The following is a 13,508-nucleotide window of genomic DNA, read 5'->3' as shown; positions in this document are numbered from 1 at the left end:
ATTTGCCAAGGGTTTAAAGACTAGGGAATTTCTCAGACTTTACATTAAAAAAATGTAGATACCCACCAGAACGGTCTTTCCACATTCTGTTGTCTGAAAAGTCCAACAGTAATGGATATCTGTGGTAGGCTTACCTAGGCTTTCCTGCCATGGCTTTCCTTAGCAATAGGGGCTTTTGGAGGTCACCACAAGAACTGAGAGGGTTCTGCTGGTGCTCCCACCTGTAAATGAAGAGTCTATGATTAGGATGCAGATCGTGCAGGCAAGAGGATGATTGGAACTTAATGAGAAAAAGATGAGGAGGCTGTGACAAGAATGAGAAAACACCAGCTAGCAGGGATGGTGTGTGGGACTGGAGCAAAGAAGTTAGGAGGCAGAGACTATGAACCTTGACCGGGAGTCAAAAATGGACTGTCCAAGCATGACTGTTACTTTGTTAACAGGAGGGAAAGGGATCAAAGCATTGGGCTGACAGTGAGAGGTCCTTGAATATTACAGAATAATCCTTTCAAAGAGTTTCAGTAAATAAATAAATAAAGCTGTGCAACTCTCTGACAAAATGCATGCTTTATTTCTCTAGCTGTTGCTGAGCTTAAAGAATGCCAACCTACTGCTGCTGTTTGTGAGTCCTGAGTAAGCTGTAGTGGCAGTGACTACATTACGGGTACCAAGCTTCTTGCCCTACTTCTAAACCATTTGGACTTGGGGGAATTCTGCATTAAGGGGGCAGAGATGTTCAATTTCTTAGAATAACATAATGAGCAGCGATTTTGAAAAGCTGAAGTCTCACACATTAGGAGACGGTAGGTTTACTGCCCATGGAACCATAATTCTCCTTACTCTGCCTATATGTATTATTTTAAGTAGACTTTAATTGCATAATCATGTTAGTTTTTCACAGAACACTTCCCACATTAAGTGCAAGAATGGCTGTGGCTCAGGAAATGAATCAAGGAACATGTCACCATTACAGGTTGAGGTGCCTCAGTAGCTCCTCTTAAGTGCGTCCCTTTGGCAATTTTCATTAGTTTAGTCCTTCTGCACAGAAACATGCCATTGCATCCTGTCATTTTTAGACTGTTTATATGCTGACACTCACTATTTAGCAACAGCTTGTTCTGTGACAGGAGCTAACTAAGCTGACTCAATGGCATCTCCTTCAAAGCTAAGCCTTGTTCTCTCAGGGAAGGGTAGCACGGAGAGCAAAGTTCGCACCATAACCGTAATTTGTAAGATTTTGAAAGATTTTGAAAGAATTTGAAAGATTCGTATAATCTTTCCTGTCATTGCAGGTTCTCTTTATTCTATTTTTTTCCCTCTAATTTGGGAGAGGCTGCTTGATACAGATGTGCCCGGCTGTTGTCCACTCCACAGCCAAATCCGCTTCCTAGGAGAGTAATTTTTAAAGTTTTGGAATCCATTTTGAGTCTTGTCTGTAACCTAACCTGTGTTTATAAAGGTAAGAAATGTAACAGCTCCACTTCTCACGTGAATGTGGTCAATGGGACTTTTCTTATCAGAACTCATCTCATTTTTTGCCACAAAGCTCAGACATCACAGTTTAGCGGTTGGTTGATGCAAAGGTTAAGACAGGATTGTGCGAGACACCCAACTCAAGTTTCTGAAGGTGGCCAGTGAATTTTCCTTCCGTACCGGGTACAGAAAATACATTTTCTGCGTTCACAAAGGGTTTGGACATTTTCTGCCTTCACATAAGGTTTGGGCACATGTGGCTGCAGAGAGGGGTCAGTGATGGCTGTGGGAGTAACAGGATATGAAATGACACACAGCAGACCACGCTGTGGAACTACAGGACCCAGATATCTTTGACTGGGCCGTTAGTTGTTGCTTTCAGCATCAAAATTCGGCTGAAGGTGGCTCTTCACGAAACCCTCGGCGGCGTGACAGAGCAACAAGGGGAAAAGCCCCCGAACCCATCTCCCACACGGAGCGGGCTTCTGGTGGGGACCGGCGCTCGCTTCCCCCCTGCGCACCGCACGCACAAGGGGAAGAGGAAGAGAAAAGGGAAAGAAAAGGAGAAAGGGAAGGAAGGGGAAAGAAGGGGAAGGAAGGGAAGAAGGGGAAGGCGGGCTGAGGCAGCGCCGCCCTCGCTTTCCGGCGCTGTGCGACGCTCAAAATGGCCGCCCCCAGGGCGCCCCCAGCCCGCCGCCATCGGGCGCCGCGGGGCTGAGGCGGGATGTGGGGGGCCCTGCTGCGCCTGGGGGGGCGGCGGGGGCTGGCGGGGGCCGCCCCGCCGCCGGCCGCCCCCTGGAGCCAGGTGGTGTCGGAGGCCGAGAAGATCGTGGGCTACCCGACGTCCTTCATGAGCCTGCGCTGCCTGCTGAGCGACGAGCTCAGCAACATCGCCATGCAGGTCCGCAAGCTGGTGGGCACCAAGCACCCGCTGCTCGACACCGCCCGGTGAGCCACCGGGGAGAGGGGAGGGGGGGGATAAAAGGGGCTGTGCTGCCCCGGCGGGCTCCAACAAGGGGTCTGGGGTCAGGGAGTGGGGATGAAAAGGGTCTGGGGGCGACACAGGGAGCCCTGGCACCGCCGGTTCCCTGCTGCAACAGGTCTGTGGTTGGCCCCCCGGCCCCCGGGGTGTGAGGGCGGCTGCAGGCTGAGCCCCCTGAGGAGCAGAGAAACCCCTCGGGGGTGCAAAAAGCAGCGCTGCCCCTTCACCCTCTACTCCCCCGTACCCCCATCTCTCTCTATATATACTAGTTTTCCCATTTATATCGTGAGGAAGCCAGTGAAAAGCCGGAGAACCTCGTCAACTTCAAAGCTCGGAGTGACGCCGCGCTGCACCGTGGGGTTTGTCCCTAAAAGCATTCGCCTGTTTTGGGCCATCCCCTGGGAGCTGTGAGGTTTTTGTTCGTGCCTGAGGTGGTTCAGGGTGCCGAGCTGCTTGTCTACCCTTCAGTTTTTAAGGCAAGCTGGTGGCGGATTTATGTGCCTGCCCGTAAGCAGAAGTTGGATGGTTAGGCAGTGTTGTCCTTGTGCAAAGCACTAACCAACTGGCAGCACTTTTTAACAATAAAGCACCAGAAACTTAATGATTTTTTTCAAAAGTCTGATTTTGCCAAATGCACTGGGTTGTGTTTTCTTGTCTTTTTTTATTGTGTGCCTAGAACCGTGCTTGTTAAAACTGAAAACAGTAAGTAGGACCCAGGCTTCACATGCAAAGTGTTTTTGAACAGGTGTAAAACAAAGCTTAGCATTTGTTCAGAACAAATGTTGTGCTTTTTATTTTTTCTTTTTCTTAAAGAATAAGAAAATATAGCTGTGTAGTGGTCCTTGGCAATACTATAGTTACGGTGTAACGATACCAAAAATCAGATTTGTTTTTCAAGCTCTGCCTCTGTGAATCTGCTTTTCTTGAGTTGAATTAAGTACAGGGGACAAATACAGTTTTTTAAACAAAAATTCTTTTATTTGGGGGGTTTGGTGTAGATGTTGCTCGAAGCAGACTTCTCTAGGAGAAACAAATCAACTCGTTAATGGAAGTGTAAAACACCCGACTTCAGAAAATGCTGCTGGAGGGGGTGTTCTCTGGATTTTTTGGAATCGCTTCTAGCTACAGATTGCAGCGTTATGATAAGCGTGGAAAAGTTTTCTTCTCTTTTGTAAGAGGGAGGAACAACAAGTGCTTTTTTTCTGCCTTCTCACAGCTCTTTTTCTGCCTTTGGTGGTGTTTTTTAGGGTGGGTTGATGGAATGCAGTTAGCAGGAGGACCCAAACGCAATATATTTAGGTTCTTAAGTTCCTATTACAATCACAGGAGTATTAGAGAGTCCCCGAGTGCTAAAGCTGGACTTTGGCGCTAGCCTGAAAGTCTGCTCAAGGCACAGTAGTTACTAGTTTATTTGTGAATTAAGCTAAAAAACGTTATTTTAGGGTATGGATGGATATTTCAGGAAAGAGCTGTGATGCTTCGTTGTGCTTTTTTGGAGTGATGCTCACAGGCTGCACTGGGCTTAACACTCACTAAGCCTGTGGCTTGTGGAACACCATCAGGATTATAATTATGCACAGGGCCAGCTGGATCAACTCCATTCATTTATTATTTTTTTTTGTGTATGAGGGGAAATTCATATATATTTCAGTGCACGCTAGTAACCTGATGCATTACGCTGGAAACAGTATTCAGTATTTACTTAAAAACAGCTGAATGTTGTGTATTGTTATATTTACTTCACTGATACTTCCAAAGGCTCTGCTGTACATGCATTTCCAGCGGTCTTGACCTCTATATCACAAGAAGAGCCAATTTCCTGCAGTAAAATTTTACTGCGCTTGTAGCGACGTTCAAGTTGTACGTTACCTCGTTTTACGGCCTGGTTTCGCAATAATGTGAATTTTGACTGTGTGCTTTCTTAATACATCCCTGAAATGTGGCTGTTGTAAGCTTGACTATAAGTATAATCCATGTCAGTTATGGGTCTGAGATCTATTTTCTGCCTTAGCACAGTTACTTAAGAAACAGGCTTTTATTTTTTTACCCGTGTTTATAAAGCAATATAGGTTTCTTATTATGTGTTCTAGGCAGACGTTTAAAAGTATGGGTATCTAAAACATGTTTTTGGTGACTTCTGAAAAGCTTTTGAGTGATGGATACGTTGCTCAACTCTAATCTTTCAGACTGTGAGTGTTGTATACATCTATTAAGTACTCCAACGCTTGAAGAGATTTTTCTCTGTGTGTGAAAACTGCTGTAAAACTGATTGATTGCACGTGTTGTTTCTCAAGTTGCTACTCATTTATTTTGGAAGCTATATTATATAAGTAGTGACAATCAAATTAGGGTTACTTGCTGTCATTTCTGAGCTGTATTCATTTTCTTTGACCATGAGCTTTTTGTCCTCGGTGCTCCTTCCTTTGTTTCTGTCCTCCCTTCCTGTCCAAATGCTTCGTTACTCCTTGAAGTCTTCCTTACCCCATTATGGGTTTCTTATGCATTAGTAGAAAAACCTTGGATTTGCGGGGCATAGGTCCAGAAGTGAGACAGCACAGGACATCTCTGCTACCACACTGAGAGCCTGTAGTGTTTGAGGAGTGCTAATGAGCATTTTTTTAACCTTTTTGCTGTGTTTTGGGCCAGCAGGCTGTTGCAGCGCGTAGCCAGTGCCGAGAGCCTTAAAGAAGTCAGCTTAAAGATAAGTCGGCGAGAGGCACGGCGTGTGGAGGAGCAGCTGTTGGGGCAGGATACATTTCTCGGGTGATCCCATCCCTTTCTTCCCCTGGTTTGGATGCGGCAGCTCGTGGGTTGAAGCGCCTGCCATGAATCAGGAGGGCAGCAGGTGTTCCTCAGGGATGGTGCGCGACCCCGAGAGCTCCGACCCAGCCTGCGCCTGGCCAGCAGCTCTAAATCTGCGAGCTATTGCTGAGTCTGCAGTTGCTGGGGGTAGAGGAGGGTAACTGACCCCAGCAGTGAGGGATTTGGGAATTCTGAAAACCACGTGGTAAGGTCAGCCGGGGGTTGTCTTCCCCTTCGGCTTTTGGTTTCTTAAGTCAGCCCCATGAAGAGAACGTCCCCGGTGCTGGCTTTGCCAGACTTCTTAGAGAGAGGGTGAAATGTGAAGGGGGAAAAAATCATTTCAGAAAGGCTAACATTTAGTGGTTAACAGGTCATTGGGAGTTGGGGTGTCTGGATTATATTCACAGCTGTGCTCCTGGCACTCTGACCAGGGCAAGTCACTTAATTTTTCATGCTTGCGTGTACTTACCTGTGAAACGCATAACACAGCATCTGCTTTCGGGGGGTGCTACGCTTAATTTATTACAGCCCTCATCGATCACCGTGATCTTTCAGTGGAAAACGGTGTATAAACAATATTAACAAAGAACGCTTTAAACAAATGCTACCATTAAAATATTCTCCTCTAATGGACGCTGTGGAAGCAGAATTGCTTTCTGACTACCGCTGGATCTTTCTTTGTAGTCCTGTGAATCACCAAACTGTTTGTCAGAGCTTTCATTTTTCTTTCCCTATAATGAAGTGTTTTCAGCAGCTACTCAGAACTAATGTATAATTTTTTTTTTTTTTTTACTCTTTAGGTTTTGTTGTACTAAAGGAGTTTTTTTTTTTTTTTTTTTTCAATGAATAAACGTGTGACCTTCTTTTCAGATGGGAAGGAAATAAATCTCCACTCCTCTCTCTTCTCTCTGGCTGACGTACATCATTTTTAATATAGGAAAGAATCTGTAATTGGCACAGCAATCTACTTTTCCCAAATACATAGTGCAAATAACGTTTTCTTGATTATTTAATATCCCTCGAGAAGGGTATAGCTTGCTGCAGATTGTAAACAGTAAACGTTATGGCCAGTGCATCGCTTTTACAATACCAGTAAATGAAATGGAGCACTTCATGCACGTAAAATTGTTACGGGGTGCCGTTTAGCACTAGCCGTTGTGTCATTAGCATGTGGGAGGAATGGTTGTATTTCAGCTCTGTCAGAACTGTTTGTTGGTGAGGAATCCGTATGTAAATGTGGTTACAGTTTTCCTGGATTATTTCAGAAATAATAATAAAAATCGATGGAGTGGGTTTTGTTCTGTCGCAGCCTGCCCCGTGTAGGTTTTTGGTCATTGTAAGCACTGAGCCTAATGTGCAATCCAGAGCATTTTGCAGGGTAGGTGATTTGGGGTTAAATTGTCTGATAATGTTGGATTCCTGGTAGTCGAAATGGCTTAGTTTGGTAACACCTAAGTTACAAGATGTGGTGTGTGTTCTTTTCCTCCTGCGGGGATGACCGAGTGACAGCAGTGCTGGGGCTTTGTCCCAACCATGTACGGGTGGAATTGTGGCTAGTTTGTATTTTACCGTGATCTTAAAAGTATCATTTTTTACTGTTGTATGTGCTGTGATTGACTATGAGGAGCTTTTTAGCAACTTCTCTCAAATGTTAGTTTATTTTCATTTTCTGGGCTAGAGAAATGAATCTTCTGAAGCTTAGGGCTTCTGCCTGTAGCCTTCAAAGGCCAAAACTTGCTACAATCTTCTAGGTTTTACTGAAGTACTGAATCTCTAAAGGTCCTTGGGGAGTGACATCCCTCTCCTTCTGTTGCAGGGTAAGAGGTTAAAATGAGTTCTCTAAACAAGTGCTCTATAAGTTTGGTACTAATTGTCGGATTAGTGTAATACTGGTGGTGGTAACAAGGTTAACCTGACCCTGGGAAGACTTTTTTGAAGGGTACTACGTAGCTGATGGAAGCAGGGATGCTGGCAGGAGAGCTCCAGCTGATGCACTGAAGTGAAATTCTTGCTTTGGCTTGCCCCATCAAGAAGCTTCTCTCCTTCAGGAAAGGCCAGCCTGGCTAAGTTGATGCTCGTGAATATCTTTCAGTCTGTTTTGGTGGACTTTAACTTCAAAGAAACTTGGTCGTGTCACATGTCTTAGAAATGTTGGTACTCCCTAGTCCTTTCTGTTACCGTACTCGCACTCAAAGAAAATTCTTAAACAACGAAAATCATTTTATTTTGTATTTTGGCTGAATTAACTCTCTAAGAGCTATTGTGGCAAACTTAACTTTGGCAGGTGAGAAGACATGGAGAAAATTGAACCAGTTATGGGTTCCTATATATACGGAAGCTACCTTCTATGATTCCTTCTGATTTTTGTTGTAGCTGTGGATTTCAGTATGGGGTTTTAGTTACTCATTTAATATTATCTTGTACAATTAAAGGGAAAAGGGAATGCATTTTTATCTGTCGTGCTCATCCCTTATACTGTAATAAGGTCAAGTGGGATGGATAGACATGTGTTGTTTGCTCTTTCTCCTGAATCCTGTTGTTTCTCTTCAGCATATTTCACCAATGTATGTTTCATACTAGTTTGTTCCACCAGCAGCATTGCATTCATACACAAATGGTCATGCCCAGGAGTTATTTCTGTTCTTTCGAAGAGCTGTCAGTAGACTCGGGAAGGTGAGAGTTGCATCCAAATTTGTACACTCGTGCTTGAGGTTCACAGTTGATGTTTAAGGGGCCTTAGCTTCTGTGGGGTTTTGTTTGCATGATTGAGAGCAAGCCTGCAGCATGGGTGTGTAAAAACTGGGCTGCAAATTAAAATTATTTTACGTTCTGAATAATATTTTTTTTTACAGAGGTCTTCATTTAAATATTGAATCCAGGTTTCTGTGCTTATGAGGCACGTGTTATTTCACCATGCAGGTTGGTTTTGGTAAACAAAACATAATCGGTAGGTGATGTTGCTGCTTGGGATGCTCTGATAGAGTTATTTACAAGGAAAGCTAATAACCTGTCCTGATACTGGTAACTTCTAATTTTTTATAGGGAATATGTGTTTCTATGGGAGTGCTATCAGCCTCATGCTGATTTATTAGGTAGTAATAAATCAGCATTCACACGTGTGAATGCTGAATAACAAGTGTAATGTGCTAGTGAATGGATGTGATGTTGGTGTTTGTTCTGTGCAGGGAAAGAGTATGGAGTAGTGGGAATAGTTTCAAGGTAATTCTCTCTGTAAGCCAGAAGACCATTACCAAATATTCCTCTGTGTAAAGCACAAATGAGAAGTGATGTCAGAGAGTAAGCAAAATTCATATTTAAGTCACTGGAAGCAATTTTCTCTTAATGAATTTTTTTTTGAAGGCTTACCTTGACTTTCTTGTCTTTCAGGGTAAAGCTACTTGTCTTGATTCTTCTACTCTTTCTGAAATCTATGTGTGCATTTATTTTTTGATGCTGCCTCCCAATTTGACTTTTCTCCTCGTTTTCAAGGTCTGTACAGTATTGGAAGCCCTGTTCACAAATTGTGGTGATTGTTTTCAGACGTCTGCTGAGAACCATGTACGACACTGTCTCCTCTACGGTGCTTTGTGTTTTCTTGAATAGATTTATAAAGTTCACAAAGCACAAATATAAGCTAGGGAGCTAGATGTTTCCGTGCTTAGGCTATTGCTTTCTCCTGGGGGTGGAAGACCATTGTCTTAAATTATTAATATCTTTGCTTTACCCCACTTCTGACTCTCTTAGTTTCCCTCAGGGTAGGCAGACTGTCTACAGCACTTGCCCTAAAGGAAATACTGCTGGAGACAAACCTGACAGGCTCTAAAGGAACACCATGAATTTAAAAATTGGATCTGCTTAAGAAATTGTTTAAAATCCGTAGCATATGTTTTACTGTCCTTGAATTGTCCCTGCTAATTCTTTGGCATTGACAATCACTTCAGCTTAATTTTTTTTTTTTCCTCCCCTCTTGCTGTGTGAAAGATTCATCTAGGGAAAGGAAAACTAATCATATATGGAAACTGGTGTGTGGCTCATAATACAGGAACTTCTATCAAAAACACCCTGTGACCTAGCTAGATTTTACTTACAATGATGCATAGGACTTAGAAATGTGACTCAAAACCTGACTGAACTGAGGAGCTCTAGGACCTGTTCAGGTGGATTTTCTTGTGGAAAAATGAAAAAGGTCCAGAGGTAATCTTATGTTTCTTAAAAGAATTAGTGCATTGAGTTATTTTTCTTCCCTTTTTCTCTTTCTCAGCCAAGGAAGTAGTACCTGGGAACTAGGTACCTGCTAATAGTAGTACCTGCTATTAAGCATACTCAAAATTCACTCATTATATAGAATTTGCAAACTTATAAGAGAAAAACAAATCTCCCCAACAACTTTTGTTATGTTTTCCAAGGTCTCTGCACTCATGCTGCAAACTTGATGGAAGGACAGCTTTTTTTTTCAGTAACCCTCTGTTGAGGACACACCACAAAATTTTGATCAAGGCATTAATACATCTATATTCTGTCATGGTTTTTTTTGAGTTGTCTTATGTTACATTTTTTAAAAAAAAAAGTCTGTTTCCATCATAAAGCAGGTCTGTGTCTCTAGCAGCATGTGCTTGTGTAGAGCCATCCTACAAATGCCTAGTCCTGATTAAGGCAATCTGAGGCTAATGGTTGATGCCTACACGCTTTGCGTCTGGCTGTCATCTGAATGATTAGGCAGCAGAAGCACCCTAATAAGTTAATTTGGTAAGACTGCTTTTAATCAAACTTAGCAGAAAGTTCGCGTTCTTAAAAGCTAAATCAAATCTAATACTTCTTAGGTCAAATACACAAGGCAAAGCTTTGTGGTCACGGGTGAAAAGTCATCTGCGTTTCACACACTTGAAAAAATGATTGTGCTAGAGGATGTTTGTCAGTGATTTTTTTTGTCCAAAGATGCATTGTGTTCCTTTTTTTATTAGTGTTGAGCTCTGAGGCTGAATGTGACATAGCTATCATGTTTTCATATTATGAAAATTCATAGATTTTTGTAGACTAGGAAGTAAAAGTACCTATGATATATCAGTGTAGCTTGCATGCGTATTATACAAGGGGAAGATTTTGTCCCAGTTACCTTCCTGTCTCTGATTCCCAGCTGCTTTTGATTTAATGTGGCTTGTGAAGATGAAGACACACTGTGTGCATATTTTAAGAGAACTTCAGTAATGTTAATGCTCCATTATGAAGTTCATATTTGGATCGTGCTTTTAGGAGTAGACTTCTGATTGTGAATCTCTCTGGTATTACGTACTCCAGTAATTAAAAATGAATTTACAGGAGAAAGCACATCTTCCTCGAGCCTCTGCCTTGTGGAGGTGAAGCTGAAATGTAAAAGAAGAGATCATCATCTCTTGAGGATAACAAACTCATCATCTGTTCTTGACTCCTGGATGCTGGAGCCAGAAATACCATGGAGAGCGTGTACTCCATGTTCCATCGTCCACAGAAAGATTTTGCCACTTTCTGAGTATTTTTGTAAGTTTGGATAGTACGGGGCATTGTTGACAGACTCTGCAAGAAATCACATTTCATCTATCAGCTGGAGTAATGATGTGCAAAGCCTGTTTTCAGAAATAAGGCTCAGAGGACCCAAGGAAGCTGGAAATGCAGACTCAGAAGGTAGTTGTGGGGGAAGCCCTTCTTCCAGTGTGTTTATTCAAGGAATGGAACACATTAAAGAAGTTTCTACAATTAGAATTTACAGTATATTTTATGTGTCTTTTGTCCATAATATAACTTCATAAACCAGAAACGAATCATCTTGCCAGTAGGAAAGTAGGAAATGAATCCATGTAATGAGTATAATGTGTCATAGCAACCAAGTTTTAAAATAGTCAAATTCCAAAATAATGTTATAAAAATGACATCAGAGGAAAAAAGAGCATTCTGCGTTATGTTATAGCAACAGAAACATAGGCTTAGTTTTTGTTTGTGGATCCCTTGGGATCATATTGCTGCCCGTGGACTTCTAGAGGAAGCTTATGTCCTAACCGAACTTTCATCCCAACCAGAAGTTGGGGGTTCCTCACAGCTAGAATTGGTTCCTTCTCCATCCCTCTGCTGCTGCTATTGCCAGGTGACTGACTTGCCAGAAATACCAGGTTTGGGTTCATATACTGTCTCTTGGTGGTACCACTGGTTTGCACTGCCTTGGCATGCTTGGAGGTATTAAATATTGAAGGTTTTTTCATATTCTCACATGGTGAAGCTCTGTAAACAGGTCTCATTTACCAAACAGTTTGGGAAGCATGTGCTCCCTGGTATGCCTTAAGAAATTTGCCATTTAAGCCTTCATGGTACTGATTTTTCTCTGGTCATGATAAAAGGAGTGCTAGATAAGGAACCACGTTACCGAGTGTTATTGAGAGGAAGAAGCATTGTGCTGAGATTGTGAAGAAAAGAAATTGTGTGAACTAACAAAACTTAAATGTCTACCAACTGCTGTCACTAGGCTTCACGAAACATTCCTAAATCTGTTTTTCAAAGGAATTTGAAAACAAAGATCTCTGTTATATAAAACTTCATGATTTAAAGATTTGTTCTTCGTGTGTTAAATCTGGAGACAAACACGTGTTGTTCTTATGAATGTAATTATTAGGAAAGCAAGAAAATGCATTGAAAAAGGTGAGGACGCTAATAATTGAAACCTACATGGAATGAATGCTGACGTGCTGTAGGCTGTAATGCAAATGTGTGAAACTTGTGAATAGTGTTGCTAATTACTGGAAGGGTGTAGTTGTATTCTTCCCTCCCCTGTGAATGTCGAATGGCTCTTTCATGAGAGATCTCGGTTATTTTAATTAATTACTTGGGGGGTTAAATCTTTAAGTTACAGGTGAGCTCAGCTCTTCCCTGTGGAGCTTTTACTACGTTAGCAGTGGAGAAGGGTAATATTTGCTGCGTGATTCTCTAATGGGCTGTTGTATCCTGCTCCATTGAACGAGACTGCTGCTTTCCTTTGGATTTCTGGTCTGTGTCCAGCATTTTGGGGAACAGCTTGGATGGTCAGAAGGTATCACCAGAAACACATCTTCCTTTTAGCTGTAGAAGAGAAGATCAAGACCTACTGATATCTGTTGCTTCGGGAAGTTGTTGAGGATTGCAGAAAGTTGATGTAAAACTAAATGAGGTACTGATAACCAAACATGTGAAATCTTAGTAGAAGATAGACAAAATAGAGAAACAGATTTATTTGGTGTTAATTTCATATCCTTATTTCAGAAAATATTCCCCTGGCTTTTAAAAACATTTCTCTTCTATGTGTATAACTATATGCAATCATAAAATGGTAACCTTATCAGTTACTTATGGGCTGTGGGGACTGAACCACTGCTTATTTTCCTAGCCTGGAGTATGATTACTTGTTGAAGATGTGACAAATTTAGGTCATATTTGGCATGCATTTAAATTTAGCCTGGGACTGATACATAAAGAGGTAACAAACCTAAATTGTTTTCCCTTGTGTGGCTATTGCAGCCAGGCTGCAATTTATTTCGTACTGTGTTAAGTTACAATAAAAGAGACGTTCATAAAATAAAGTAGGGTAAAGAGTTCAGTCATGGAACATTTTTTTGGTTAGCTTTCATCATTGCACCTTTAATTGTGTTAATTACTTCAAGGAACCGTCTGAGAGGCTACTTGAAGAGCAGAATCAAAGAGGAGGGGAAATAGCCTTCAGCAAACCTTTTTATGAGAACATTCTTACAACAACTTGCAGGATAGGCATCGCTACAGCAGCCGCTTTTAAAATCCTTCTGCTTCACACCTCTTTTTAAAGATCATAATATTTTTGGTTTCTTAATAATTGGAGAATAAGCATAGTCCAATGCCTGCAGCTAGTGGTAGAGAGCAAAGTGCCTGCCCTGTAACTGCAACTTTCTCATGTATTTTCATTTTCAGTGTGTGCTGAGGAGAAGATTCTGAGCTGGATGAAGGTAGGTGTGCCAGTCACTGCTGTGAGGTGGAGGTCTTCCTGAGGAGACGAAACAAAAAGCGCTCTGTGCTGGGCCTGTGGCTTCCCAGCACGCAAGAGCTGGACTATAAACAGAAAAGCTTGTGGAAAATACAAGTGTGGGGAGAATGGTAGCATCACGGAATGGTTTGGGTTGGAAGGGGCCTTAAAGATCACCTGGTTTCAACCCCCTGCTATGGGCAGGGACACCTCCCCCCAGCCCAGGCTGCCCAAAGCCCCATCCAGCCTGGCCTTGAGCAC

General features: G+C 42.4%; 1 protein-coding gene across 2 annotated transcripts in view; it reads left to right on the top strand.

Moving 5' to 3' along the window:
• The first annotated feature begins 2,125 nt into the window (after positions 1–2,125).
• Positions 2,126–13,508, top strand: part of PDSS2 (decaprenyl diphosphate synthase subunit 2) — a 107,927-nt gene continuing 96,544 nt past the window's right edge. Inside the window, exon 1 of one of the 2 annotated variants that reach the window (XM_084514558.1) lies at positions 2,126–2,421. In XM_084514558.1, the coding sequence (XP_084370684.1) occupies positions 2,198–2,421 (224 nt within the window). In that variant the 5' untranslated portion in view covers positions 2,126–2,197. The remainder of the gene's footprint in view (positions 2,422–13,508) is intronic. The other variant, XM_084514557.1, reaches the window with a different exon arrangement.

The sequence above is a fragment of the Aythya ferina genome (genome assembly GCF_964211825.1).
Source record: "Aythya ferina genome assembly, chromosome: 3".
In the NCBI taxonomy this organism is placed as follows: domain Eukaryota; kingdom Metazoa; phylum Chordata; class Aves; order Anseriformes; family Anatidae; genus Aythya; species Aythya ferina.
This window is presented reverse-complemented; position numbering and strand designations above follow the sequence as displayed.